The sequence below is a fragment of the Oryctolagus cuniculus genome, chromosome 1 (assembly GCF_051225735.1).
Source record: "Oryctolagus cuniculus isolate XC-2025 breed Fujian yellow rabbit chromosome 1, ASM5122573v1, whole genome shotgun sequence".
NCBI lineage: Eukaryota > Metazoa > Chordata > Mammalia > Lagomorpha > Leporidae > Oryctolagus > Oryctolagus cuniculus.
Genome location: NC_142867.1, coordinates 51,058,902 through 51,084,306, shown reverse-complemented (window position 1 = coordinate 51,084,306; position 25,405 = coordinate 51,058,902). Strand labels below are relative to the sequence as shown.

General features: G+C 48.1%; 1 protein-coding gene across 10 annotated transcripts in view; it reads left to right on the top strand.

Moving 5' to 3' along the window:
- INSC (INSC spindle orientation adaptor protein) overlaps window positions 1-25,405 on the top strand; it is a 139,283-nt gene that overhangs the window by 99,469 nt on the left and 14,409 nt on the right. For all 10 annotated transcript variants that reach the window (XM_089328409.1, XM_089328387.1, XM_089328395.1 and 7 more), the window contains 2 exons: window positions 16,114-16,285; window positions 20,188-20,366. In XM_089328409.1, the coding sequence (XP_089184535.1) occupies window positions 16,114-16,285; window positions 20,188-20,366 (351 nt within the window). The remainder of the gene's footprint in view (window positions 1-16,113; window positions 16,286-20,187; window positions 20,367-25,405) is intronic.

Below are 25,405 nucleotides of genomic sequence, written 5' to 3'. Positions count from 1 at the left end.
CATTTTTTAAATATTTATTATTTTTATTTTCTTTGAAAGGCAGAGGTAGAGAAAAGGGGGGGGGGTGAATACAGAGAGATCTTATATGCGTTGGTTCACTCCCAAAATGGCCATAACAGTTGAGACCAGGCCAGACCGAAGCCAGGAACCTAGAATTCTGTCCAGGTCTCCCACATGGGTGCAGGAGCCCAAGCACTTGTGTCATCTTCTGCTGCTTTCTCAGGCACATTAGCAGGGAGCTGATTCAGAAGTGGAGGAGCCAGGAGTTGAACCTGAGCCCCATTGGGATGCTGGCATTGTGGACAGAGGCTTAACCCACTACACCACAACGCTGGCCCCGACATGCAATTCCTTGGTCAGTAGAATGAGCATAAGAGAATACCTCCCAGGACTATTAGTGACAATGGATGTGCAGTACTATGGAGCTTGCACACAGGAGGCATGAAGGAATGGGCGCTATTAGGATGGTGGCAGTTACACTGCTGATCACTGGGGCTTTGACAAGGAGTGGGCTTGGGAAGGCTACAGTCTGGCGAGGAAGGGAGGGCTGGCACACCAAGGGGAGGGGGCCGGCATGGTCAAAGAGGCAGCGAGGTGCACAGCATGGAGAAGTGTGGTGGGGCTGCAGCAGGAGTGCCCACAGCATTCCCAACAGGAGAGGGAGCGAGAAGCAGAGACTGAGTTCCTCGGCCCATGAATGGAGAAATTGGATTCAAACCCAGGCCTGGCTGCTTCCAAGCCGCTGCTCGTTACCCCGGGGAGAGCTGGCGCTCACGGTGGGGATGGCAGGGAATGGCTCCCTGGGAGCAGGGCCTTGCTGTTGGCTTGGGCAGGGGGTAGCAGCCGGGCAGGGCTGGAGAGCATCAGATTGCAACAACAGCAAAGGTGACTCCAGAAGTGTCCCAAGGGCCTTGTGAGGGTCCGTCTTTCTTTTCAGGGTGGTCCCACGCTGCCACAGCGTTCTCCCCGAATGGCCTGGCTTCCGGAAGCCTATCCTGCCTTCCCTGTGTCCCCAGCAGGCACTCCCTCCTCATTCTGCAGCTCCGTCCTGGGCTCCAGGGAGGGACACAAGTTGACCTACTGCTTGGCTCCTGAGATGGCTGGGTGTGCAGAGGGCCGGCGGCATAGCAGGGGGGAGGCAAGGGCTGTCTTGCTGGGGCCACTGGAAGGCAGCGCCACTAGGAAGTAGAGCTTGGCCCAGAAGGAGCAGGGAGGAGCCCCCAGCTGGGCCTGGGAGAGCAGCCTTGGCAGAGGCAGAGAGCCTCTGGGGATCAGCCTGTGGGACTGTGAGTCTTGAAGGAGCTCCACGTTCAGTGAATTGGAGGCAGTGCTCCGTGAACCATGCATGGGAGAAGTGTGGAGGAAGAAAGCGGGGGCTGAGTGAGGGCCCCAGATCACAGAGTTCAGTGGGAGTAGATGGACCCAGGTCTTCCAGCGTGGCCTGGGCAGGTGGCCTTCCTATGGGACTAGAGCTGGCATCACCAAGGCATGGCCCGCAGGGGTTGGGGAAGGCCAGAGGTGTTTAGGAGAGCGAGTCACTTCTCTCTCAACCTCAGCTTCCTCTCTGCAATGGGGATGACATCTCCTTCGTTGGGCTGCTGTGTTGATGCATTGCAGCCACGTGGTGGGGTATGCAGCCTGGAGCCTGCATGGAGGAAGCATTGCTGGGGTCTGTTTCTCTTTCTTCCTCCCTGGCCCATGTGTCTGCCTCCTCAGGGAGGCCTGGAAGAACTCTGCATTGTCCCCAGAGAACCTGCGTCTAGGGAGTCTGCCTTGACCCCGGTAAGGTTCCAGGTGTCCCGAGGGGCTAAGGGGATGGTCAGAGCGCTATGGGGTCAGCACCAGGGCTGGGTGAAGCCGACCAGGGTGGGGCTGGAGGGGGCTGGGGGCTAGAGCTGGACTGGGGACTGGTCCCTCACAAGGCCAGAGATCAGAGGGGCTGGGACTTCCAGATCCAGGGCCACAAGGGGCTGGGGGGCACTCGGCCCAGTGCTCGGACAGTGTCCTGCACGGTTCTAGTCCCTGCCTCCTCCATGGTTAATGCCAAAGACAAGCTCCCTTTCCAAAGAGCTTCCTTTTAGTTCCAGCTCCTCGCTTGTGCTTTATTTTTTCAAATAAGGAGTTAGTTTACCCTGCACTGGAGCCAAAGGGAGAGTTTAATGAAAATCGATAAAGAAATTAAAGATGAGCAGGGAGAGAGGGGGAGGGCTCAATTTCAAGTCCAAGAAGAAAATCGCCAAGGGTGAGAGACGGGAAAACTGCTGCCTGTCTCCACACCGCTCCCTCCTTCCCCTTCCCTGGTCCCTGGGGAGCTTCTTGTGATCTATTTGCATTTTCCCTGACCCCTGCGGGGCTTGGTGGATGAGAGGTGAGACAGAGAGAGCCTGGGCAGGAGGGAGGGGGCTGCAAGAGGGGCAGGGTGGGGCAGGCTCCGTCCAGCTGCTGTGTTATAGTATCTCTCTCTACTGCCTTCATCCTGTGTGGTTGCAGATGGTCAGAGACAGTAAGTGTTGATAAACAGAGTTTATGAGAGAGAGAGAGAGACTCCTGTCCTCTGGTTCAATGCCCAAATGCCCACAATGGCCAAGACTGGGCCAGGACTGTAGCCAGGACCCAGGAACTCAATCCAGGTCTCCCACATGGGTGGCAGACACTCATTACTTGAGCCATCACTGCGACTTCCCAGGGTCTGCACTAACAGGAAGCTGGGATCCGGAACTGGAGCTGGGACTTGAACTCGGGCACTCCAGTGTGGGACTGGAGCAAACGACTGGCTTAACGGTTAGGCCAGACGCATGCCCCTGACAAAGCATTTTAACCAGTGTTTCCCATCCTTTTGCTCATTCCTTTCTTAGGCTCATTTTTAAGGAAGGCCAGGAGAGATGGTCACCTCCGCCCCATTTTACACAGCAGCAAGTTGAGGCTGTACAGCACTGGGAGAGGCATCGGGAGAGATAGAACTGGGTTGAGAGCCCTGCTTTCTTAACTCCCACTCCTAGGTATCTTCCCTCAGCCCACCCCTTCCCGCCCCTGTGGTGTTAGACTTCAGAGCAATGTGGGTACTTTCCTACATACAAGTGAGGCTGACCAGGGAGAAAGGGGTTACGAGTGCCAGTAAGAAATCTTTGATTGGGGCCAGTTCTGTGGCTTAGCCAGTAAAGCTGCTGCCTGCAGTGCTGGCATGCTATTTGGGCACCAGTTCAAGTCCTGGCTGCTCCACTTCTGATCCAGCTCTTGCCAATGGCCTGGGAAAAATCAGTGGAAGATGGCTCAAGTGTTTGTGCTCCTGCCCCCAACATGGGAGACTTGGATGAAGCTCCTGGCTCTGGCTTTGGTCTGGCCCAGCCCTGGCTGTTGCGGCCATTTTGGGAGTGAACCAGTGGATGGAAGGTCTATCTCTGTCTCTTCTGCTCTCTCTGTAACTCTGACTTAAATGAAGGAAGGAGGGAAGGATGGAGGATCTTTGAGAGGGAGAAAGTGTGCTCAGAATGGAGGGCCCACATGCTCCCCACCTCTCTTTGGGGCTCAGCCCACCTATGCCTGTCACCTTCCTCCATCTCCCCTGCCCCCAGGAAATGGCCTTCAACTGCCTGGGGAATGGGCTGAGGGGTCCCAGGCCAGCTGTCTGGGATGGGCCTGTGGCTGACAGGCAGAGAGGAGTGGGGAATGGCACTGTCACCTCCCCAGCCTGGCAAGGGGGCCGGGGTCTGTGAGTGAGCTTGTTCGCGTCCCCTCTGCCAAGTCTACAGCAAGGGAATGGGAGAGGACGTGAGGAGGCAGGATCACAATCCGGCACACTGCCCGGCCTCCCACTCCCCACCTCGCAAGCTCCAGGCTGAGATGAGCCACTGGTGCTGTCCAGACTGAAGGAACGCCTGCCCGCTGGAGGGCTGCTCCTTGCTCTCCCGGGCCACCATGTGCTTAGAGAAGGGCTGGGGCAGCAGAGCAGTCCATGCGTCTAAGCACCGCGGTCAGGTTGTAGGAGCAGGCTCCGTGCTCTGGGGCTGCGCGGGACCCCATGCGCTGTGCAACAGCAGCCCCTGGTGGACAAGTTGGGCAGCAGCAGCGCCTCCAGGCTGCCTGAGGCGGCTCGCTCCTGGAGCTGCTCAGGCTGATGGGGTCCGGGCCCAGGATCAGCAGACCTGGCCAGAGCGTCCTGTGGCGGGGAGGGAGGATTTACAAACTCAGGGCAAGGAGGGCTTCTTCCCAGGAAGCCAGTCTCCTCCAGGGCAGGTTGTAGGCAAATCTTGCAATCCGGCATGTCTCCGACTCCCGGGCTCCCCCCAAAGTCAGTTTCATGCCTTCCTGGGATGGAAACCCTCCTGGATCCTGCAGTCCCCACTGGCAAAATCCAAGCCCTCACCCTGGCCCTGGAGGTGCACCCTGAGAAAGCTGCCTCCGGCACGGTGTGCTGTGGTGAACAGGCCTGGGTTCGACGTCCAGCTTCACAATTACTCTGCAGGTGTGTGACCCTGCACCTTTCTGATCCCAGTTTCATCACGGGTAAAAGTCACCCCTGCCTTGCAGATGCTAAACTTGAAATGGGTCAGTGCTCTGCCAGTGGGGGCCATTTTTCCATCCCAGAGGGTCTGGGGGCTGCCTCTGCCTGTACTGGGGTGTCCCAGCCGAGTGTCCCCCTGCAGCTGTTGACATTCGACTCAGCTGCCTGCTCTTCTGAGCCTCCCTCCTGACTGCTGCCCCGGGCTAGGATCTCACACTGTATGCAGTGGCCTGCACCATCTGGCCTCAGAGCTTCGTCTGAGCTTCTCCTCCCAGAGAGACTCACTCACCAGCCCCCTGAGCCCACCTGGGAATGGGCTTACACACACGGGACTAAATAAATACAGCTTTAAGAGTTCTTCCCCATTGCAGGTGACAAGGAGGGGCTCAGAGAGGTCAAGTGACTTGGACACCCACATTGTCCCTAGCATCACAGGGCTGGGACCAGAAGGCAGGGTATCTGACTTCACACAGCCTGGCAGTGCCTCCTTGAATGGTTTCCAGCCCTTATGGGGTGGGAAGAGGGGAAAGGAATCCCCATAGCATCACTCAGCAAGGACAGAGGGGGACACACCTTGCTACCGGGCTTGTCCTGGCCCCCTTCTGGACCACTTAGCCTTGATCATTTGCACCGGCTTCTCTACTATCTCTTCCTCCAACGCCTTTGGCCCTGAGTCCAAGTTCTTAGGCTCCCAGGTGGACTCAGGGTGGCTGGTGGGCCAAGGTGAGCTGTGAGAGACAGTCTACGATTCGCCAGATGAACTAAAGGCCACTGAGACTGGGTAGAGGCCATCGGGCTGGGGGCAGTGGAGGCCCTCTGGGACCAGCCCTTCATTTAGCACTGCTGTGCTCAGGGGCCACAGGAGGGTTCCTAATCCCCCTGAGTCTGAATGTTCTCGTTGGATAGAGATCTCTGTTCTACTGGTATCAAACGACTTAGCAAGTCATTTTGTGAAATGTAATGTGAGGAACGGAAGTTGTCAGGTGCAGCGCTGCACACCTGGGAGTCCTGGTGCCTGTTCTCTGCAGCTGGGGTGTGTTGAGGGGGTGGTGTCCCTCCAGGAATTGCCAGAAGGGAGCTGCACACCTCTCTATCCCTAAGAATTCACAGATGGAGCCTGGCATTGGAGACGTGTGTGTGTGTGTGTGTGTTTGGGGGACTGTGTGGGATGAGAAGAGTGAGCTTGGCAGGGTGAAATGCTAGACAGTGTGCATTTCCTGCCTGGACCCCAAATAATCTGGTGAGAGCAGAAAATAGGAAGCCAGAAGGAAAGGTGATGCTGGTGCTAGGGAGAAAGGACGCTGAGCCTGCAGGGAAGCGGAGGGCCCTCAGGGCACTGGGCAGGTGCAGCGGTGCCTGCTGGCTCACCCTGTGGCTCCTGGAGTGGGGCAAGTGCTAGCTTGGAGGAGAGCGGAGGAAAGTGGGGCTCTGGGGCCGGGATGTGGAGAGGATGGATGAAGGTGCAGGTTTAGGAGATTTTGACTGGGGGGCACTTTCTGGGCACAGTCTGGCCCTGACAGCAGGCTTGCCCTCAAAGCCCGGAACTGGGGCCAGCATCTTCCGTCTCTGACACCAAGGGGTGAGTCTTCTGGTTGTCCACAGAGACACAGAGAAACAGGGAGGGAAGGGCAATGAGAAAGAGGTGGAAACCTGGAGGAGGAAGAGGGGGGAGAGGAAAGACACACACACCGAGGATGAACGTACACAGTTTACCAAGGCTGTTTCGGTCTCTCTTTGGCTGCTTCAGAGAAGTTAGGCTGCCTGTAGATTTGGGACAGCTGCTTGTGCTCTGCTTGCCTTGCGGTCATCTTTTACTGTTTTTATTTCCCTGATGAGCAGTGATTTTAAGCACTTTTCTTTTCCTGACTATATATCTTCTTTTGTAAAATTTGGTCTGAGACTTTTGCCATTTAAAGACATTGTTTTTTTTTTTATGATTTATGAACGTTTAAAAATATTTTAAAAATATGGTGTCATATCTAATATATAATATGTATTGTCAACCTGTGGTTTGCTTTTTCATTTTCTTACTGATGTTCAATTTGTTGATCTTTTATAGTTAGCACTAATTTGTTTCCATTTAAAGGATCACTGTTTCTGCTAAAGTCCTGGAGATAATTCTATTTTATTCTTAGAGCTTTATTGTTTTACCTTTCACATTTTGGCTTATGATTTATTTCAAATTAACTTTTTAATGGTATTATAGGGTCATTTTTTTTTTTCTCTAAGGATATCCAATTGAGCCAGAATCATTTACTGAAAAAACCATCCCTTCACTACTAAATTAAAGTAGTGGCTTTTTTATAAGGAAAGTGGAGATAGATAGATGGGTCTGTTTCTAGACTTCTTTTTCTGTTCCATTAGTCTTTTTTTTTTTTTCACTCTTGTACTAATATATTAGTAGGTCTCTCTAGTCCTATACATTTTTGATATCTGGTAGTTTAAATCCTACCACTTTGTTCTAATTTAAGACTTTTCTTGGTAGTTCTTAAGTGCCTTTTCTTTTATAATCAGCTTAGCAACATTCACAAAAATATCTCTTGAGATTTTGACTGGTATCTTTAAATTTATAGTATTTCGGGTGCTCGCTTCGGCAGCACATATACTAAAATTTATAGTATTTTGGATTATTTCAAAAAAGAACTGTGTCTTAACAATACAGAGTGTTCCATTCAATGAACATAGTATATCTTTCTACTTACTATAGGCCATGTTTAATTTCTCTCAGCAGTGTTTTGAGTTTTTAGTGGTGATATCTTGCACATTTTATTTAGGTTTATTTCTGGATATGTTTATGCTAATGTCCGTGGTTTTCATTAATGTTATTTTAAAACTGTTGCTATTATATAGAATATGCAATTTTGACATTGCATCCAATGATTTTGCTAAATTCACTTATTAATTTTTTTTTTGGACAGGCAGAGTGGACAGTGAGAGAGAGAGACAGAGAGAAAGGTCTTCCTTTTGCCGATGGTTCACCCTCTAATGGCCGCCACGGCTGGCGTGCTGCGGCCGGTGCACTGCACTGATCCGATGGCAGGAGCCAGGTACTTTTCCTGGTCTCCCATGGGGTGCAGGGCCCAAGCACTTGGGCCATCCTCCACTGCACTCCCTGGCCACAGCAGAGAGCTGGCCTGGAAGAGGGGCAACCGGGACAGAATCCGGCGCCCCGACCGGGACTAGAACCCGGTGTGCCGGCTATGCAAGACGGAGGATTAGCCTAGTGAGCTGCAGCGCCGGCCTACATTCACTTATTAATTTGAATAGTATGTAGACTCTTGGGTTTTCTGTGTACCTGATCATATCATCAGTAAATAATAACAATTTTACCTCTTCTTTTCCAATCAAAGGTATAAACCTTTCTTTTTTCTTTTCAGGTATAATTGCCTTGCCCAGTACAGTGTTAAGTGAGAGTAGTGATGAGGGGTAGATCTGTCTTGATGCTGATTTCAGGGTGAATGTCAATATTTCATTCATGATTTTATTGTTAAGAATGACATTATTATCATTTTAAGTATTAAGAAACAGAGGCTCAGAGAATGTAACTTGTGTGTTTCACCAAGTCAGCAAATAGTCCAGGCTCTCCTCACTCCTAAATTTTGCAACTTTCTTGTACTACAGGCACCTCTGAAACCATGGTGGTGATCAATGCAGGATATGTCTTAGACTTATTTGAGGGTTTTTTTTTTTTTTAATGCTGAGTCTACCATAATAAAACTCAAATTCTTGGCTGGAAAGCCCAGATATTAATATTTTAAAAACTTTCACAGATGATTCCAATCATCTGAGAACTAGGCTGAGAGCCACTGATCTTGCTTTTGGTATAATCCAGGTCCCAGCTGTGCCTACCAGTGCTTTGGTGAAAATTTGATATTTTCATAGCAGCACAGTCCAAAGGGAAGCCCATCCCCCAAACGCTTTTGGAACATCTGTTTGAAAATCTGTTTTAAGGAAAATCATCTGTTTGACAGGGAAATTATTTTCTATTTATACTCTTAAATGATTCAATCCATGAATTCTCTCCTCCTAAATAACTCATCTCTGCTTTCTCTGCCTCTCTGTCTTCCCATCCCCTCCCCCACTGACTTGCTGCCAAACTGGTAGTATAATCCCTTTCATCCAGTGTTTCCCTGTTCCATATTAATGTTTGTCTTTGTCCACTTTGGCACTCGGCGTTTAACCAGAGTCTGATTTGAAATAACAAAAGAGGCTGAGTGGGGCCTGGGATGTATTAGTTTGGGGGAAAGTAATATTATCCGTCTGAAGCCCTGTTTTAGCTTCTACGGCTTTCTCTTGAGCTGGGAGCTCTGCCACTGTGCCATGGAACAAGCTCGTCATTTTAGAGAGACAGGCTTTCACCTTGTGTGACTCAGACTCCGTCCTGAGCCTTGCACTTCCACATTCAGATTCTGCTTCTGACCCCAGGGTTCATTTGTTCCACCATGTGCTTTGCCCTGTCACTTGGCCCCTCACTTGTCTGCTTCCTTGGGCACGGCCTCTGTGCCCCTCTCTTATTAGGACTGAATGTTTCCTTCCAACCAGTCTGGACAGCCAGATCCTTCCTGCCTGGACCCACGAACAGGATTCTGAGTGCCTTGTGCTTCCCCCTTGTTTGTGTTTCTCTGCAGCCTTTAGATGTCTGAACTGACAGAGGAGTGAAGGAGAAGACTCTGAGGTCTTTAGATCCTTCTTCCTCTCTGTGGTTGAGAGTTCACTACATTCATGTGGTGCTGCGTAATTGTTACAGTCCAGCAAGCAGCTCTTCTGCCTCTGCCTAAGAACTAAAAACAGAACAAACACATAAACAACCACCCCCTGCCCCAAAGAAGCCCAAAACTAAGAACTCGCTGACCAGTATAGATGATATGCTTTGTGTATGAGCCTGTGTGCCTTTGATGGTTGCATAGAGCCACACTGGTGCTTTCCTAGTAACCTGCAGGACAGAGTTGCTCATCAGTCTGGCAGGGTGGTTCCTGTACACTTTGGGCTCTCCAGCTGCATGGGTTCCATGCTCCTCTTCCCACTCTGCAGGGCAATCTCAGCATTCTCCAGCTTCCTCTGTGTCCACATTCCAGGTGCATTGGCTCTGCTGCCCAGGTGATGGCCAGGCCTGGCCTTCCTCCTTACTACTTGCACGCCCTCGCAGGAGGAAAGTCTGGCCTCCAGCCCAGGCTCACTCTGTGGAAAAGCTAATTATCTATAAGTGCTTCCAGTAGCAATTTCTTTAGGGATTTGAAGGTGCGTTGATTAGATTGTTCTCTTGGCATCATTATGTTTATGACCAGGGATGGGAAGTGGGTGGTTTGAGGATGGAGACATTCCTGAAGTGGGACCAGTGTTTGAGGAAGCTGGCCTCAGGCTGGGCTACTCCTGGAACCATTATAGGAGCTGAGCTGAGCATCTCCTGCCAACCTGGCCCTCCTACCAGTTTCTTCCTTCTTTCCTCCCCAAGGGCTCTGCTGAGGGAAGTGTAAGTCAAAGAGCAGGAGACCAGGATTGAAGCCCTGGCCTTGACATTAACTTGCTGTGTGGCCTGGGCAATGTCTTTGCTTCCTTGAGCTCCTGTATCCTCACCATTTAGCCAGTCATTTCTGCCCCCAACTGCTTCTCTCTCATGCTCTGTCTCACTTGTGATGTTTTGTTTCTGTCTTTGTCTCTTCTGCTTCATCTCTGTGTTCAGCACCTGACACAATGTAGGTGTTCAGTCACTGCTTATTGAACTGCAAAAATGCAGGGAAAGTACTGATTTTCCTCTACTTTCCTTTCTGAGGAAATAGTTCCTCATAATTATTCTGCTTCCTGTCCCTGGCTTTGAATTAAAGCAGGAATCACTTCCACTGTTGGTCTGCATGGTTGCAGGATGTCCACACAAGTGGGTAAACTTGAGTGTCCCAACCCAAAGTACTGCTTTTCTCAGTAGTATCCTTGTCCTGGAGGGGCCCTGGAGAGAAGCTCAGTCATGATACTGGGGCAAGCGGAAGTGAGGTGAACTGGTATTCAGGGCTCCAGGACTAGGAGAGTTGACTGCCGCCAATAGTTGGGGATGGAAGGGGTGATGGTGTTTCATGTGGCAGGAGCTACACATGCACCCCTTGTTTAATGAGGTTGATATTTTTATCTCTGTTTTATGAGAAAAATAGCCCTGTGAGATTGGTATTATTATACCAGTTTTATAGATGAGCATTGAAAGTAGGTAAGACACTTATTCAGCAAGGAAGAGACAGAGGCAGGGTTAAGACTTGGGTAGATCTGACTTCTATGCCTGTGCATGCTCTGATGCTATAGGAATTGATTAATTGATTGGCTCAGGTCCAGAGCCTGGAGATTAGGGCCCTTCATTGACCTTCTGGGCTGATCTGGGTTGCATTGTGCCTGCTTAGACATAGTGGATGTGGAGATGAACTTGGCCTGGTGACATCATGCTGGCAGCAGGGCATTGGTGAGTCAGCAGCTTCACAATTAAAGCCAAGGGAAATTTGGTCCCTATGAAAGCCCACCAAAGAGAACATGAGGAAAGCAAGTGAACAGGCAATTCATAGTAGAGGAAATCTGACTTGCGAAAAAAGTTAAAAGAAACTAAAGAAAAGCAAAACAAAATGATGTGAAAAACCTTTCAACCTCATTGGTTAAGTGAAGACAAGCAGATTAAAGTAGAATTTTACACTCATCTGACAATAGGAAGTATTGGTAAGGATATGGAGTTAAATGAACTTATGCAAATATATTGTTTGTGGGAGTGTAAATTGCCACAACGATGTTGCAAAACAGTTTGTCAGTACTAGTAAAGTTGAAGCTATCAAACCTAGGCCCTAGGAATTTCACTGCTAGATCAACACCCCTTAAGAAACAGGCAAGTGTTCCTTGAACACACCTAAAAGAGTATTTATAGCAACATTGTACATAATGGCTACAACTGGAAAACTGATCAAATGTCCATCAACAAGAGAAAAAAATGAATTGCAATCAACTTATACAATGAAATATCACACAATGTTGAAAATAAATTGGCCATTCAAAGAAGGAGATACCTTTCTCTGAGGGGAGGAGAGAACCTCCACTTCAATTATAGCCCTATCTAAATAATGTCAGAGTTTGTGGACTCAACAGGCTTCCATACCCTTGGCAGCTCATGACAACAGCCTTGGGTGAACACTGATGTCATAATGAGTGTCAATTGTTAAATCAACAATTGGAGTCACTGTGTACTTGCTCCCCATGTAGGACATCTGTCCTTAACGTGTTGTACTATGAGAATTAACAGTAAAACTAGTCTTCAAACAGTATTTTATACTTTGTGTGTCTGTGTGGGTCAAACTGTTGAAATCTTTACTTAGTATAGAGTTGATCTTCTGAATATAAAATTATATATTCAATTATAAAAACATAATTGAAAATTAATCTTAATGAATAATGGGTTGGGAGAGGGAGTAGGAGGTGGGACGGTTTGGGGGTGGGAGGGTGGGTATGAGGGGAAGAACCACTATAATTCAAAAGTTGTACTTATGAAATTTATATTTATTAAATAAAAGGTTTCTATAAAACAGAAAATAAATTGGCTGTAGCCACATAAAACAAAAGGAAGGAATTTCATAAGCATTATGCTTACTGGGGAGAAAAGGAAATTGCTGTATGCAATATAATAGTACTTATGGCAAGTGTAAAAGTATATAAAATTAAACAAAATATGCACACAATAAATCTCTAAAGAAAACAAGGGACTAATAAGCAGAAAACTCAATAACCATCAGCAGAAGAAAGCCAAGGTTTGCAGCAGAGTTTTGTTTTTAATTTCTAAGACTATAATTGTTGGGATATACACCTATACATATGTAGGTGGCTCAGAAAGTTTTGGGGAAATATAATTGAAAGATAAGTTTATTTTGTTTTAAAAGAATGTTGAAATCCCTGCATATGAATGGGTCTTCCAAAAGTTCAAGGAAAAACTATATTATGAAAAAAAAATTATATATGGATTTCAAAACCTTTTGCAACAAAATAAACTTACAGTTTGGTTCCATTTTCCATCCATTAAGAATACATGTGGCCGGCGCCGCGGCTCACTAGGCTAATCCTTCGCCTTGCGGCGCCGGCACACCGGGTTCTAGTCACGGTCGGGGTGCTGGATTCTGTCCTGGTTGCCCCTCTTCCAGGCCAGCTCTCTGCTGTGGCCAGGGAGTGCAGTGGAGGATGGCCCAAGTGCTTGGGCCCTGCACCCCATGGGAGACCAGGATAAGTACCTGGCTCCTGCCTTCGGATCAGTGCGGTGCGCCAGCCGCAGTGCGCCGGCCGCAGCGCGCCGGCTGGGGCGGCCATTGGAGGGTGAACCAACGGCAAAGGAAGACCTTTCTCTCTGTCTCTCTCTCTCACTGTCTACTCTGCCTGTCAAAAAAAAAAATAAAAAAAGAATACATGTTTATTTTATATATTTGAAAGGCAGATAGAAAGATAGACCTTCCACCCAATGGTTCACTCCCCAAATGCCTGTAGCACCTGGGGCTGGACCAGACTGAAACCAGGAGCTGGGAACCCAATCTGGGTCTCCCATGTGAGTGGCAGAGACACAAATGCTTGAGCCATCATGTGCTGCTTCCCTGGATGTGCATTAGCAGGAAACTGGAATCAGAAGCAGAGCCAGGACTCAAACCCAGGCATTCCCATATGGGGTGCTGGTATCTCAAGCAGTGTCTTAACCCCTTTGCCAGGTGGCTGCCCCTCCATGAACTTTTTTGAAGTACCATTGTAGACATGTTCATTTTATTATCTGTTGCACCTTATAAATTTGCCACATATATTCTCTTTTGAAGGGATGATCTATTTCCATGAATTACCAAAAGAGACCTGAAGCGTACGACAGAAATGATAAGGAGATCCAGACAATGAGCTGGTGGTGATTGTAGAGGCGGACTTCACAGATCCTCTGGGAACCCAAAGGGAAGAAGGCCCTGGGGTCCCCGTCAGGCTGGGCATGCTCGGCAGGGCCGGGAACCTGGGGAGCTTGTGTTCTTGTGCTGACGATTGCTCCAATGCTGTTCTTCCCTGCAGCTGCCTCTGCTCACCAACCTCCTCCATCTGCAGGCTTGTTCCTTTGCCTTTAATTGCCTAAAGTGTGCCCTCAAGTCTTAGATCTAAATGACTTTCTTGCATGTATCCCCTTTACTGAAAGCCACTTGCTGCCTGGCCTGGAGCAGCCAAGAGTGAGCAACCTTGCAGTCCCTGGGTTGGCAGCAATGGCAGAGGAGCGTGGGAACCAGACAAAGGAACAGAGATTCTTGACAGCCGTGGTGCTCCAAATTGCCAGTGCAGAAAAATCAGCTATGGGCCTGTTGAGAAGCAGGCTCCCAGGTGTCCCCTGAGACTCAGCTGGAGTAGGTCTGGGTGGGGTGCAGGCATCTGCCCATCAGAAGCCTGTGGTGAACTTGATGCATCTGGTCCACATCTGGAGCAACAGGGCCCTTTAGTGGGACAGAGGCTACCACACCAGAAGTACTTGGGCACAGGAGCCCAGAAGAGGAGAACCAGGCTTCCAAGAGGCCTCCCCACACAGCATCCTCATAGGAGGCCACACTGTACTCCACCCCTGCACCCCGCCACCCTGCATCTTTGCGCTGGCCCCAGGCCTGGCATGTAGTATGTGCTCAGGGAAATCTTGCTTGTTGTGTTTACAGAGCAGCTCTCTAGCCAGGACAGTAGGTCTGTGCCTCGGCCTTGGGCAGCACCCCGGCCCAAGGGAACATCCGCTCTGTGGCCTCTCTGATTGTTCAGATTGGCCTATCTCCAAGCATGTGCTGGGGAATACAGCAGCGTGCTGATTTGAGTTAGTTTGACTGGTGTTTCCAACTGAGTTGGGGACCTGGGTAGCAACCCCAACTGCAACCAAGATATGAGATTAAGGAGACTGGCTTGATTGAGACATTTCCCTGTTGGAGACCCCATAGTTTCTTAGCAACGGGCATGATTCATGCTGGAAGGAGGCTAGAGAATGATGGGCAGACGGCCTAAGAGGTTTCTTATGTTGGCAATAGGTTTGCTTCCTGTCTCTGGGCCCAGAGGCACCCCCACCCTTCCCTGGGCCAAACGAGGCCCCTCTCTGAGGGCCTGCTTGTCAGACGCCTGGCGCAAATCCAGTCCTGCCAGGGCTGGCTGCTGCTGTTTGTTCCTGTTTATTAAGCACATCCAGGTGAGTTTTATTACAGACAGTTCCCTGAGCTCCTGTTTCCACATTTGTCTCCTTGGAGTTTGAGATTGCCAAAGGCTTTCACAGCTAATGGACCTTACAGCTCCCAAGAGCCATTAAAGGCAGGCCAGAACTCAGTGGTGGTAATTAGTCACACGGAATGCAGGCCTCGAGAGAGGTGCTGGAGCTGAGTGGCAGGAAAAGAGGATGTAAGGACAGGAGCTGCAGACTGGGGCAGGTGGGAGAGCATCCGTGCATGCTTCTCCTTCCTCCCTGCCCCATCCGTGTCTCCCTCTCCTAACTGGGGAAATTCTCCTTGATGGTCGCTGGTGGGATCCTCAGGCAGACTCATGTCCTGGGTATCTGAGGGGCTGCAGTAGTGCAGCTGAACTGGCTTTGAAAAGCTACTGCTCCCTTTTCATCCAATAAATTTCAAGTACTGACCCTTGGTGGAGGCTGGGGTCTGAGTTCAGGTGCCGCATTGTAGGAGGCAGTGGGATGTCCTGTTCAGAACCTGGCCTTTGAAGCCAAACTATACGGGTGCAAATGCCAAACCCATGACTTTGTAAAAAGTTATTTCCTTTGTATTTGAAAGGGAGGGAGGGAGGGAGGGAGGGAGGGAGGGAGAGGGAGAGGGGGAGAGAGAGAGAGAGAGAGAGAGAGAGAGAGAGAGAGAGAGAGAACTCTTCCACCTGCTGATCCACTCCTCGAAAGTCCACAACAGTCAGGGCTGGGTCCAACCCAGAAGCCTGGAACTCATCCAGGTCTCCCATGTGGGTGACAGGGACCCAAGTATTGGAGCCATCATCTATTGCCTTTCGGGTCGTGCTTTAGCAGGAAGTTGGATCAGAAGTGGAGTAGCCAGGACTCAAACCAAGAAGAAGATGGAGAAGGAAAGATGTTGGGTTTGGCCTACTGCTAAATCCAAGGAAGGGAAGAGGAAGGCAGCATTTCTGGAGGTCTCCTCTGGATCAGTCATTGTTTGCTTTGTTTCTTTAATCTCTCCATACTCTGCTGAAGGGGGCAGGAAACAGTCTCAGAGATGCTGGGTGACCAATGCCAAGTCATGAGGCAGGGAAGAGGGGGCCAAGGCTGGAGTTTGGGGATGTGAAATTTCTATGTGGTTGCTCTTTCTACTACGCTTGGCTGTGGTGGGTGACTGCAATCCAGCTCCTACACACTGTATGGATGTCTGCTATGTAGAGAGTCCATGGGAGGTTACTGATCTCTGGTGGACTCAAAGGAGCAACCTCCAGTTGCTCAAGTTTGGGTCTTTGTGGGGGCCTCATCGCTGGATTGTCCTTTGCTCCGCATTGGATTCCAGGCTGTCCCAGGAAGTCCGGGCTGGACATGTAGGGGTACTTGTGTGTCTTGTTACTGTCATGAGCAGTGGTGCCTTGTCAGGATGCCTAGGGAAGCTCCCTTTCTCCATCTGCAGGTGGATGGCGTTTTGTGCTTGGCTGACATCCTGACAGACGACAGCCACTCAGAGGCTACAAGGGCTGAGGCTGCGGCCGTGGTGGCCCAGGTCACCTCCCCGCACCTGCCCTTCACCCAGCACCTCAGTAGCTTCCTGGAGAGCATGGAGGAGATCGTGACAGCCCTCATCAGTGAGTCACCCTCAGTGGGCGGTACCCCTGGATGAGAGGGCGTTGGTGGTTGTTTTCAGGAAGGTGAGGAAGGCCTTCCAGTCTGCTAAGCATTGCACCCCACGTATTTCCTGGATGAGCACACTGGCTGAAATTCAGCCATTGGTGGATCACAGGCAGGCTTTGAAGGGCTCTATTGTCTAAAGTCTCAGATGAAAATGCATAGAGTCCTCTAAGAAGCACCTTGAATTGTGGTCAGGTTGGGATGAGTTGGCCTTTTAGAAGGGAGTTCAGGGGTCTATGGAGGAGGGGCCCTTGAATTTTGAGGTTCAGATCCTTGACCAGAAAACCTCTGATAGACTTTGCTCCAAAGGATTTATTGTACCCAAAGAATATGGCAGCGAAGATTTTGGCCAGTGACTTCTCTGAGAGCATCAATTTTCCACAGTCTGCCATTGAGATCTCTCTGTTGCTTTCTCATCAGGTGGCCATGAAAGATTTGACTCTTCCAGCAGACGTGTGTTTTCCTGGCAAGAGAGTCATAGTCCAATATCTAGAATATGCTTTCTTCTAGTTTCTCTTTACTGACTTGCAGAAACTAGAAGGATTTGTCTGGATAACAGTCCTCAGGGAACTTGCTTTGCAAGCCACTTCCTTTCTTTTCATAGTACTGGCCCTGGTGCTGGTCTTTGTTTTTACTTCTATCCCTAACTCTGTCACTGTCTCTATATCCACATTTTATTGGAAATGAACTCTAATTAATTTTATTAGAAACCTTAGGGCTAGTGTTTGGAGTTAACATATCAGAGCTGGGAATACCTGCAAAAACACCGATTTAGGGGCAGCACAGAATACCTTAGGGTTCTGTCTTTTCACTCCTCCATTCTATGAAGAGTTGTTGGGTAGCAACCCTGTGCAGGAACCAGGTGAGACTCTGCCATTGACTTACTATGTCAGATCACAAGCTCACTTCACAATTTTCTTTGTGTGTAAAATGAAAGCTTGCAACCTGTTTCTCTCAAGGATCCTTCTAGCTCTAGAATTTTAAGATATGCAAACACTTTTCACCTAGGAGACATTGATTAAGTTGACTTTGTGGATGATTCTAGCCAGGGCAGTGGTACCCACAGGCCAGGCTGGCAGAAATCCATCTGTCAGTGTCACCTTTTTTCAAAAAAATTGGGAAACCATGAAAGTCAACTGTTGAAAGTCATGGCTGGCAGGAGCTCAAGAGATCACGCTAGGGGAAGAAATCTAGGCCTGTGGAGGTTGAGGAACTCTTAAGGTCTCACAACATCATCAAGATGCACTTGTACCAGGAGCCTCATGCACAGATAGCCGCAAGAGACCAACAGGAAACACCAATGAGTTGAGTCAGATGGAAGAAGAAAATAAGGGGTTTGGGTTCTGTATGGAATTGAAAAGCACATAAAGGAGACAGTCACTGGTCAACTCCATCTGATTGTTGCCATGTAGGAAATGCCTACATTTTACAGAGAAGGCATAAATATTAAATTTTATAGGAAATACCTCAATTTATAAATATCACGAATTAAAAAACAAATAAATGAACCAAAACATAATATAGCCCAAATGATGTTTCACTCTTCTCACATGTCCATTCCTGCTTCTTTGCCCATGCTGAATTTCCCCCTGAAGTAGGGGAGTCCTCCTACTTATTTCATCCTGATAAGGGGCATTGTAGAGTCTACTCCAAGATTCAGCAGATGGAATATATCTTCTGGGCGGGAAGCCAGAGCTCTGTTCTTTGGTGGGAAGTAGTTCTCCAGTTTCTTGCCATTCCCTGGAAACATTTATAAATGAGTCACTAGAATCCTCAATTTAATCTCCCTAACACATCCCAGGTGACTCAGCCTGAGTTCAAATAAATGTGCAGCAAAATTAAAAGGCACTTAGATGGTTGTGTTAATAATTGCTGTGTCGGCAGCAACAGCAACTGCATGAGAATGAGGGGACCTAGAAGAAGTTGTACAGCAAACTGGGCTGGTGAGTTCTATAGTCTCATCCCAAAGCCTGGATGGAGGAAGTAACTTGGAAGGGGTTGGAAGACACCAGTAGCTTCCTAAAAACCAGATGATGGAGCAGTCACTGGATGAGGGGAATCAAGGAGTCCTCAATTTCTTGGCTAATCTATTGTCCTATACCTGAATGGGTAGGTCAAGACTGGATTGTTTAATGGCCCCAGCTGGGCTGTGGGAGCAGACTTGCAGAGATAAGCCTTCCTCTCCTGGTAGAACTGAAACCTAGGTCTGCAGGAGCATCACTGAGAATAAGGCAGTGATTCAGTGCGGGGCTGAGCCAAGGGCAACCTGGAGTATAGGAAGATTGGGAATTTAGGTATCATAGCCCCAGGAATTACCTTACTGTTCATAAGGGCTCAGGCAAATCACTTATCATCTTCATTTATAAAAATGTGACAACAATTGAACTGTTGTGAAGACTTAATAACTTAATGGGATAAAAATACATAGTAGTGCCTCGCACAGAGTAAACGTTCCATAAGTGGTACTTTGACTGCTACTGCCTCCTCTGAGGCTCAGCTTCGCACCTGTAAATGGGGACAGTAATTTTCTACTTTGTGCTCAGAATTTAAATGGCCTGAGTCACACTTTAGGTGTGACTATATCTGTCCCTTTTTAGGCAGGGACCAGTTACTGCATTCACTGGAAGGGACTAAGAGGGGCCAGTTGCAGTATCAGAACCTGAGAATACCAACTCTCTGGCTGGAGTCAAGAACCCCTTAGGGGCTAGGTTAGAACACAGCTCAACTCTGTCTCTGGAACTTTCTTTCTCTCCTGGGGCTGTTCTTCTGAATGGTGGCCTCTCCTTTTGTGATTTTGGTAGAGGTATTATAAGTAGGAAAGATCTTGGGCTCAGGAAACACTTTGATTGGTCCTCAAGTTGGAGCTGAGGATCAGAAGTCAGGTCCATTGGGATGAGTGCAGCACCGTGGGCATAGGCTGTTTTGCCTCCTCCTGAGGCAGAGTCCATTCCTGGTATTGTAGAGCCCATGAGGGAATGTGATAGGTGGTAGAGGGATGGGGTTGATTTTTCTTATTGGTCCTAAGTACAATTCCAGATTGGAGAATTCCAGTGGGAGAATTTGGTCACAGGACCTGGCCATTACCACTAGGATTAGGGACAAAGAGTCTGACATTCAGGGGCTTGGTGTAGAACTTTCCTCAGCTGGGTAATATTTATCTTGGGACCAAAAGGAAGTACAGAGGCTTTGCTAATGACAGCTGGAGAAGTTGAATCATTCTACTTTACCTTCCGCCTGCCTCTTCCTTAAGGCACATTTGCAGCAATGTAGTGTCTATTACCCGAGACATGAATGGACTAGAAGGTCTTTGCTGCCTCATAGCCTTTACACCTGCTAGGCCTTTGGCTGAGAGCATTCTCTCCCCCTAAGTATTTCCCCAACTAGCTCTTTTCCTCTTTTAAGGACTCAACTGTGAAGTCCCATTCTTAGTGACCCATTCTTTATGCACCCTTTTTGTCCCTAGCTATTATCTTAGTGCTTCCATATTTTCCTCCCAATATTGATCAGAACTTGAAGTTATTTCTACAAACTTCTTTAAAATTTCATTCTCTCTTGGCTACTAGTAGGGTAGAGCTTGACGAAGGCAAAGCTGTGCTTTCTTTGTTCACCCTGCCACCAGAGGTGCCTGAGACACAGTTGGTGAAGGAGTGAATAGGAGTCACACACTGGATTTCGAATTCCAGATCTGCCACTGATGCAGACAGATACTATTCCCTTTAGAGTAACTGTTCTCCTCACCTGTAAAACCAGTGTTATTACACCTGCCCAAATGATCACCCGGAGCTGTCGTGGGAAACAAATGAGGTCATTCCATGAAGCTCTGGGCACTGAAGCTATTTTCATCTTTTTTGCCATCCAGAACTGTGCCAAGAGGCCTCTTCTGGTGAAGTCTTCCTGCTGGCCTCCGCGGCCCTTGCCAACATCACCTTCTTTGACACAATGGCCTGTGAGATGCTCCTGCAGCTGAATGCCATCCGCGTCCTCCTGGAAGCCTGCAGTGACAAGCAGAGAGTGGACACGCCTTATACTCGGGACCAGGTGAGAAGCTTAGGCCGGCCTGTAACCATGGAGACAGAGCCTGGCCAGGACTTAGTTTCTAGGGCAGGGAGGACACCATGCCGAGCAGCATGTAATGAGTTCTGTTAATCCCCTTTCTTGACTTTTGGCCTTTGCATTCTGTGGGAAGCTAAAAGAATGTGTTCTCAACAGCTCTCATAGGCTCTGTAGTGTCTTTCTGAGTCCTCTCCCTACCACTTTGCTCATTCCAACCACTCCAGGGCCTTCCTCTATCTCCACTCAGGTTGTCCACCTTGGGAAGCAGAGACACACATGGGAAGGTTCCCGGACCTCCTCGGAAGGTCTGTGTTCCAGTCGACTTGGTGCCTGTCTAACATTGTAATGATGTGGTGAATTTGCTGCCCTGTCTGCCTCCATCAAATTAGGGGCTTGTGGCAGAGCCTTGATTCTGGGCCTCAGTCTCTATTTCAGTCACAGTTCTTTTTTTTTTTTTTTTTTTTTTTTTTTTTATATCTGAGCTCCATGTAAGGTTTTGTTGGGGTGAGGTAGGGTTTTGCTACTAAAAGGGTTTGAAAACTTTGCATGAGTGGGGTTTTTAAACCTTTTGTTCTGTGATTCTCTAGAACTTTATGCCATCTCACCTTTGGCCTTACTAGGTCTATTTCCCCTCCAAAGTGTATACATGTTGGGGATGGATCTAATGAATTTTGGAGCTCTGTAAATTTCACCAGGTACCTGAGCTGTAAGTTAGATGGTCCTTTAATTCCCAAGCTAGTTCATCACTGCCACAATTTTAGCCCACCCCCCATCTGTTTCTTTTCACCTTACTAGTTGAAGCCGACACATCTTTGAGTTCCAACGCCTATGCCAGCACCTCCAGGATGGCCTATCCTGTTGGCTCCAGAGCTCTAGAATTGCCTGCTCTGATAAGACCCATATGTCACAGCCCACATCTCACTGTTGACTTATCTAATGATATCTATTCCTAATCTGTTATTTCATGTACATTTTTCTTTATGAGGGCACGCTCCACGTTTATACTTCCCCAGACTTTCTTAGGGCCTCTAGCCTCGAGCTGGCACCATTGGCCCAGTTCCCTAAATGCCTGCTTCAGGCAAGAAAGGGACGAAGCAGGGCAGCACATCATCAGCTGTTTCTTGTCCTTAGAACCACCTGTGGAAGGGCAGCTGACCACAGACCCTCCCAAGGCAGAGCTTTTCTAGTATATGAGGGTTCCCATAATCTATGATGCTGGTGATATTTGCCCCAATTTATAGATGAGAATGTCCTCCAAATAGTGTGGTTGGCAACTAGCTAACCAGCATTTAAATTCTGGTCTGACTCGGACCTTGGTCTTTGATTCTTGTCCACTGCCACCTTTGAAATGAAGTGAAGGGAGCAGTGTGCTGTGGATCAGGGAGACTGAGCGTTGATTCTGCTGGGGCCATTTACTAATTGGGTGACTTCGGGCAAGTCACAGCCTCTTGGGTGTTGGCTTTCTCATCTATTAATTGGGGCGTGAATTGTTACCTTGCAGGCTTGTTGTGAGGGTTTAATGAGAAAATAGATGTAATGGCCTGATACAATGCTTAGCTCCTACTAAGTTCTTAGTAAATGGTGAATATCATTATTTTTCAAAACTTTTGCTCTAGAGAAAAGCATGACTAGTGAGTTATCCCGAATCCTCAGCTTGGCCTACCGAGCCATGCATGATATGATTAGTGTCTTCCTTTCTCATTCCTTACAGTTGGACAAGCCCCCATAGAGACAAGATGTGATAGAAACAGATATTTACTGAGCTCACCACTGGCCTAGTTGGTTCCTGAGGGAGGGCTGCCCAATGCCCACTGCTCTCACAGCCTTTGGGTGTGGGGAAGAGGCTGGAAGGCCCACCAGGTGTAATCTGCTTTACTCAAGCTGTTTGCTTCCTGGGTTGGATGCCTCCATCTGCCTGGCCTCTCACCTATCCGATGTGTCTTCAAGTGCCTCTCCTATGGCTCACTCCCGTCATTTCATTTAAGACCCAGTGGTAAATCACATGACCTGAGTTCAGAGCTTTTCGCCTATTGATAATCATGTCAGTTTGGGCCATTCAATCTGTGTCTCACTTTCTTCCCTTGTAAAGTGAAGATACATAACACATATTTTCAAATCTGCAATAAGAATTAAAGAAGCTGATGAGTGTAAACTCTTGGTGCAGATCCTAGCACACAGCAACTATAAAATCAACGGAAGCTACTGTCAGGGTTAGCGTTGGTATTGGCACTTGAATGTGTAGCACAGAGCACTGAATGGGAACCTCCGACAGGGCCTGATCTCTCCCAGCTCAGACATCCTGTGACTCTGTGCAGAGACCCCTTTCTGATCACCTGGAGCAGCCGGCCTTCTCTCGAAGCCTCACTGATTCCTAGGAAGGAGGGTGCTCAGTGTAGCAGGAGAACATGGTCAAGGTCTGGGCAGAGAGCAGTTCTCTCTGCAGCTTGAATCAGAAGCTATTCCTGCCCCTGCCTGAGCCAGGCACGTCCTGCTGTCCTCGTGGTGGCTTCACCTTCTGCCCTGGCTCTGAGCAACCACTTAGCTAGTGAGAGTGTACCCATTAATGAAACAAATGGCTCTTTCCTGTAGCAGAGGGAGGATTGAGGTGATCAGAGGGCTCTCTGTAATGAAGACAAAGAAGATGAATTGGGTTCTGAAGTGCTCACCGCCTCCTCAAATACTTAGGAGATTAAATCTCCCGTGAGGCTTCCGGTAATGAATCTGCCAACGATGCCAGTGCTGCATGGAGCCTCTTTGGACTTGAATCTACACCTTGTCCACCTTTGTTTGGACATCTTAACGAGAACCCTTTCACTTAATTTGTCCTACAGGAGTTCACTGGCACAGTGGTGAGGGAAGCCTGGGGCTTGGACTTGTTCACCCCTTTTGCTGATCCAGAGGAGGGAACTGTGGCCTGCAGGTGGATGTGCTCAAGCAATTTGTGGGCCCTGCGTTCTCATGACCAGGGCATATTTTCCAGGGACTGTGTTGCCTGGGGAATCCAGCAGACATGACAAAGGGAGATAGGAAGTGGGCTGTGTGTTGGTGAACTTCTGCTCTGCCCATCAAACAGTAACAACCCAGGATGGAAGAGACCTGGGCATCTTGACTAACCCACACCAACTCTTTCACTGAGAATAACTTTCTATAATCTTCAGAAATTAATTGGTTTCACTGAGATAGAGGGTGATATACATTTCCCATAGAAATATATCATCTGGTGTTTTGCTTACTTTAAAATTTTCATTTATTTATTTTCATTTTTTAAAATTTTTCCCCAGAATCCTTTTATTTAAGGAATACAAACTTCAGTCATTTCATAAGTACAACTTTAGGAACATAGTTATTCTTCCCACCATACCTGCCCTCCCACCCACACTCCCACCACTCTCCCTCCTCCCTCTCTTATTCCCATTCTCATTTTTTACTAAGATCTATTTTCAATGAACTTTATACACATGATTAACTCTATACTAAGTAAAGAGTTCAACAAATAGTATGAAAAAGAAATGTTCCTCAACAGTCGAGACAAGGGCTGTTCAAAGTCATTGTGTCTTGAAGCGTTAATTTCACTTCTATAGATCCCCTTTTAGGTGCTCTATTAGTTATCACAGTTCAGACAGAGAGAAAATTTCTGTCCACTGGTCTACATCCCAATTGCCTGCATCAGCCAGGGCTGGGCCATGCTGTAGCCAGGAGCCTGGAACTCAGTCCAGATCTCCCATGTGCACATCAGGGACCCAAATACTTGAGCCATCACCTGCTGCTGCCTCCTAGGGTATGCAGTGGCAGGAAGCTGGATGGCAAAGTGGAGGAGCTGGGATTCAAACCATGCACTCTGATATGGGACATGGGCATCTCAAGTGGTGTCCTAACCACTGCCAAATGTCCACCCTGTATGGCATTTTAGAATGACCAGATTGTATTTCTACCCACCTTGATTACCACTTAGCAGGAGTTCACTTATCAGAAATGCCAGTAGGGACTGTAATCTTGACTGACATCTTGAAATTCCTCCATAGTTTATAAAGCTCTGTCAAGTACATACATGGGTACTTCACAAAATTCATGGAAAAATGGAATTAACATGTTTATTTTGGTGCAAAATTTTTTGATATCCATGCTTACTCATATATGACATATATGAAAGAGTATAAACTGCTATAGGTAATACTACACTGACATTGTTAATTATAGTTAATGCAGTGATAATAGAAATCTAAATGTTCCATGTGGCAATTAAAGAGTAATTCTAATTACAGTTATATGCGCTGTTGGCCTTTTTGTCCTAATTCCTACACAGCATAGAAGTAATAATAACTTTTCGTTAAATCTATGTCAGATTTTCTGTGTTGTAAGTTCTGTCAAATGAGAGCACCTGTCTCCATTTGGGTGTCCTGGGCACTCTTCACAGATCTTTCACATGGTTTGTTCTTCATTATGAGTTTCCTATATGACACATGAGAGGGAGTCCAGGAAGAGTCAGGTCAGGGTGTGATCAGGACTGACCACTGAGGTCATTCTAAGGAAGTGAGGTGGGCCTGATCGATATCTTCACATCGGTCTGTGGACAGGTGTTTCCAGAACACCTGCTCTGGGCCAGTGTGTTCCTCTGCATATGTGGATATCAAAAGGCTTTACCAACCTCCTTCCTACTGCACAGGATATTTTATTCTTAAAGTAATTACATGGAGAGGGGGGTTCCCCTGCTACTCTGGGTCAATTTACTAGCTGCCTCAATTTTTCTAAGACCTTTAGAAGCCAAAGGAGGAACAATTTCAAAGTGCCCCAGAAGGTAGTGGGCACCAAATTACTTGTTTGGTCAGAAGGGCTTCTCCTCCTCTGACATCTTACTTCCCTTTGGGAGGGATTTCCCACGAGCAGCACATTTGGGCAACACCAGTGCCTGGCCCCATGGGCGATTCTGTCATTTCAGTTAGTGCATCTGGACATAGCCCTTCAGGGCCCGAGTCCTTTCAGACTCTGCTCCCTGGGGTCGTGTGATGTTCATTTCATTTAACACA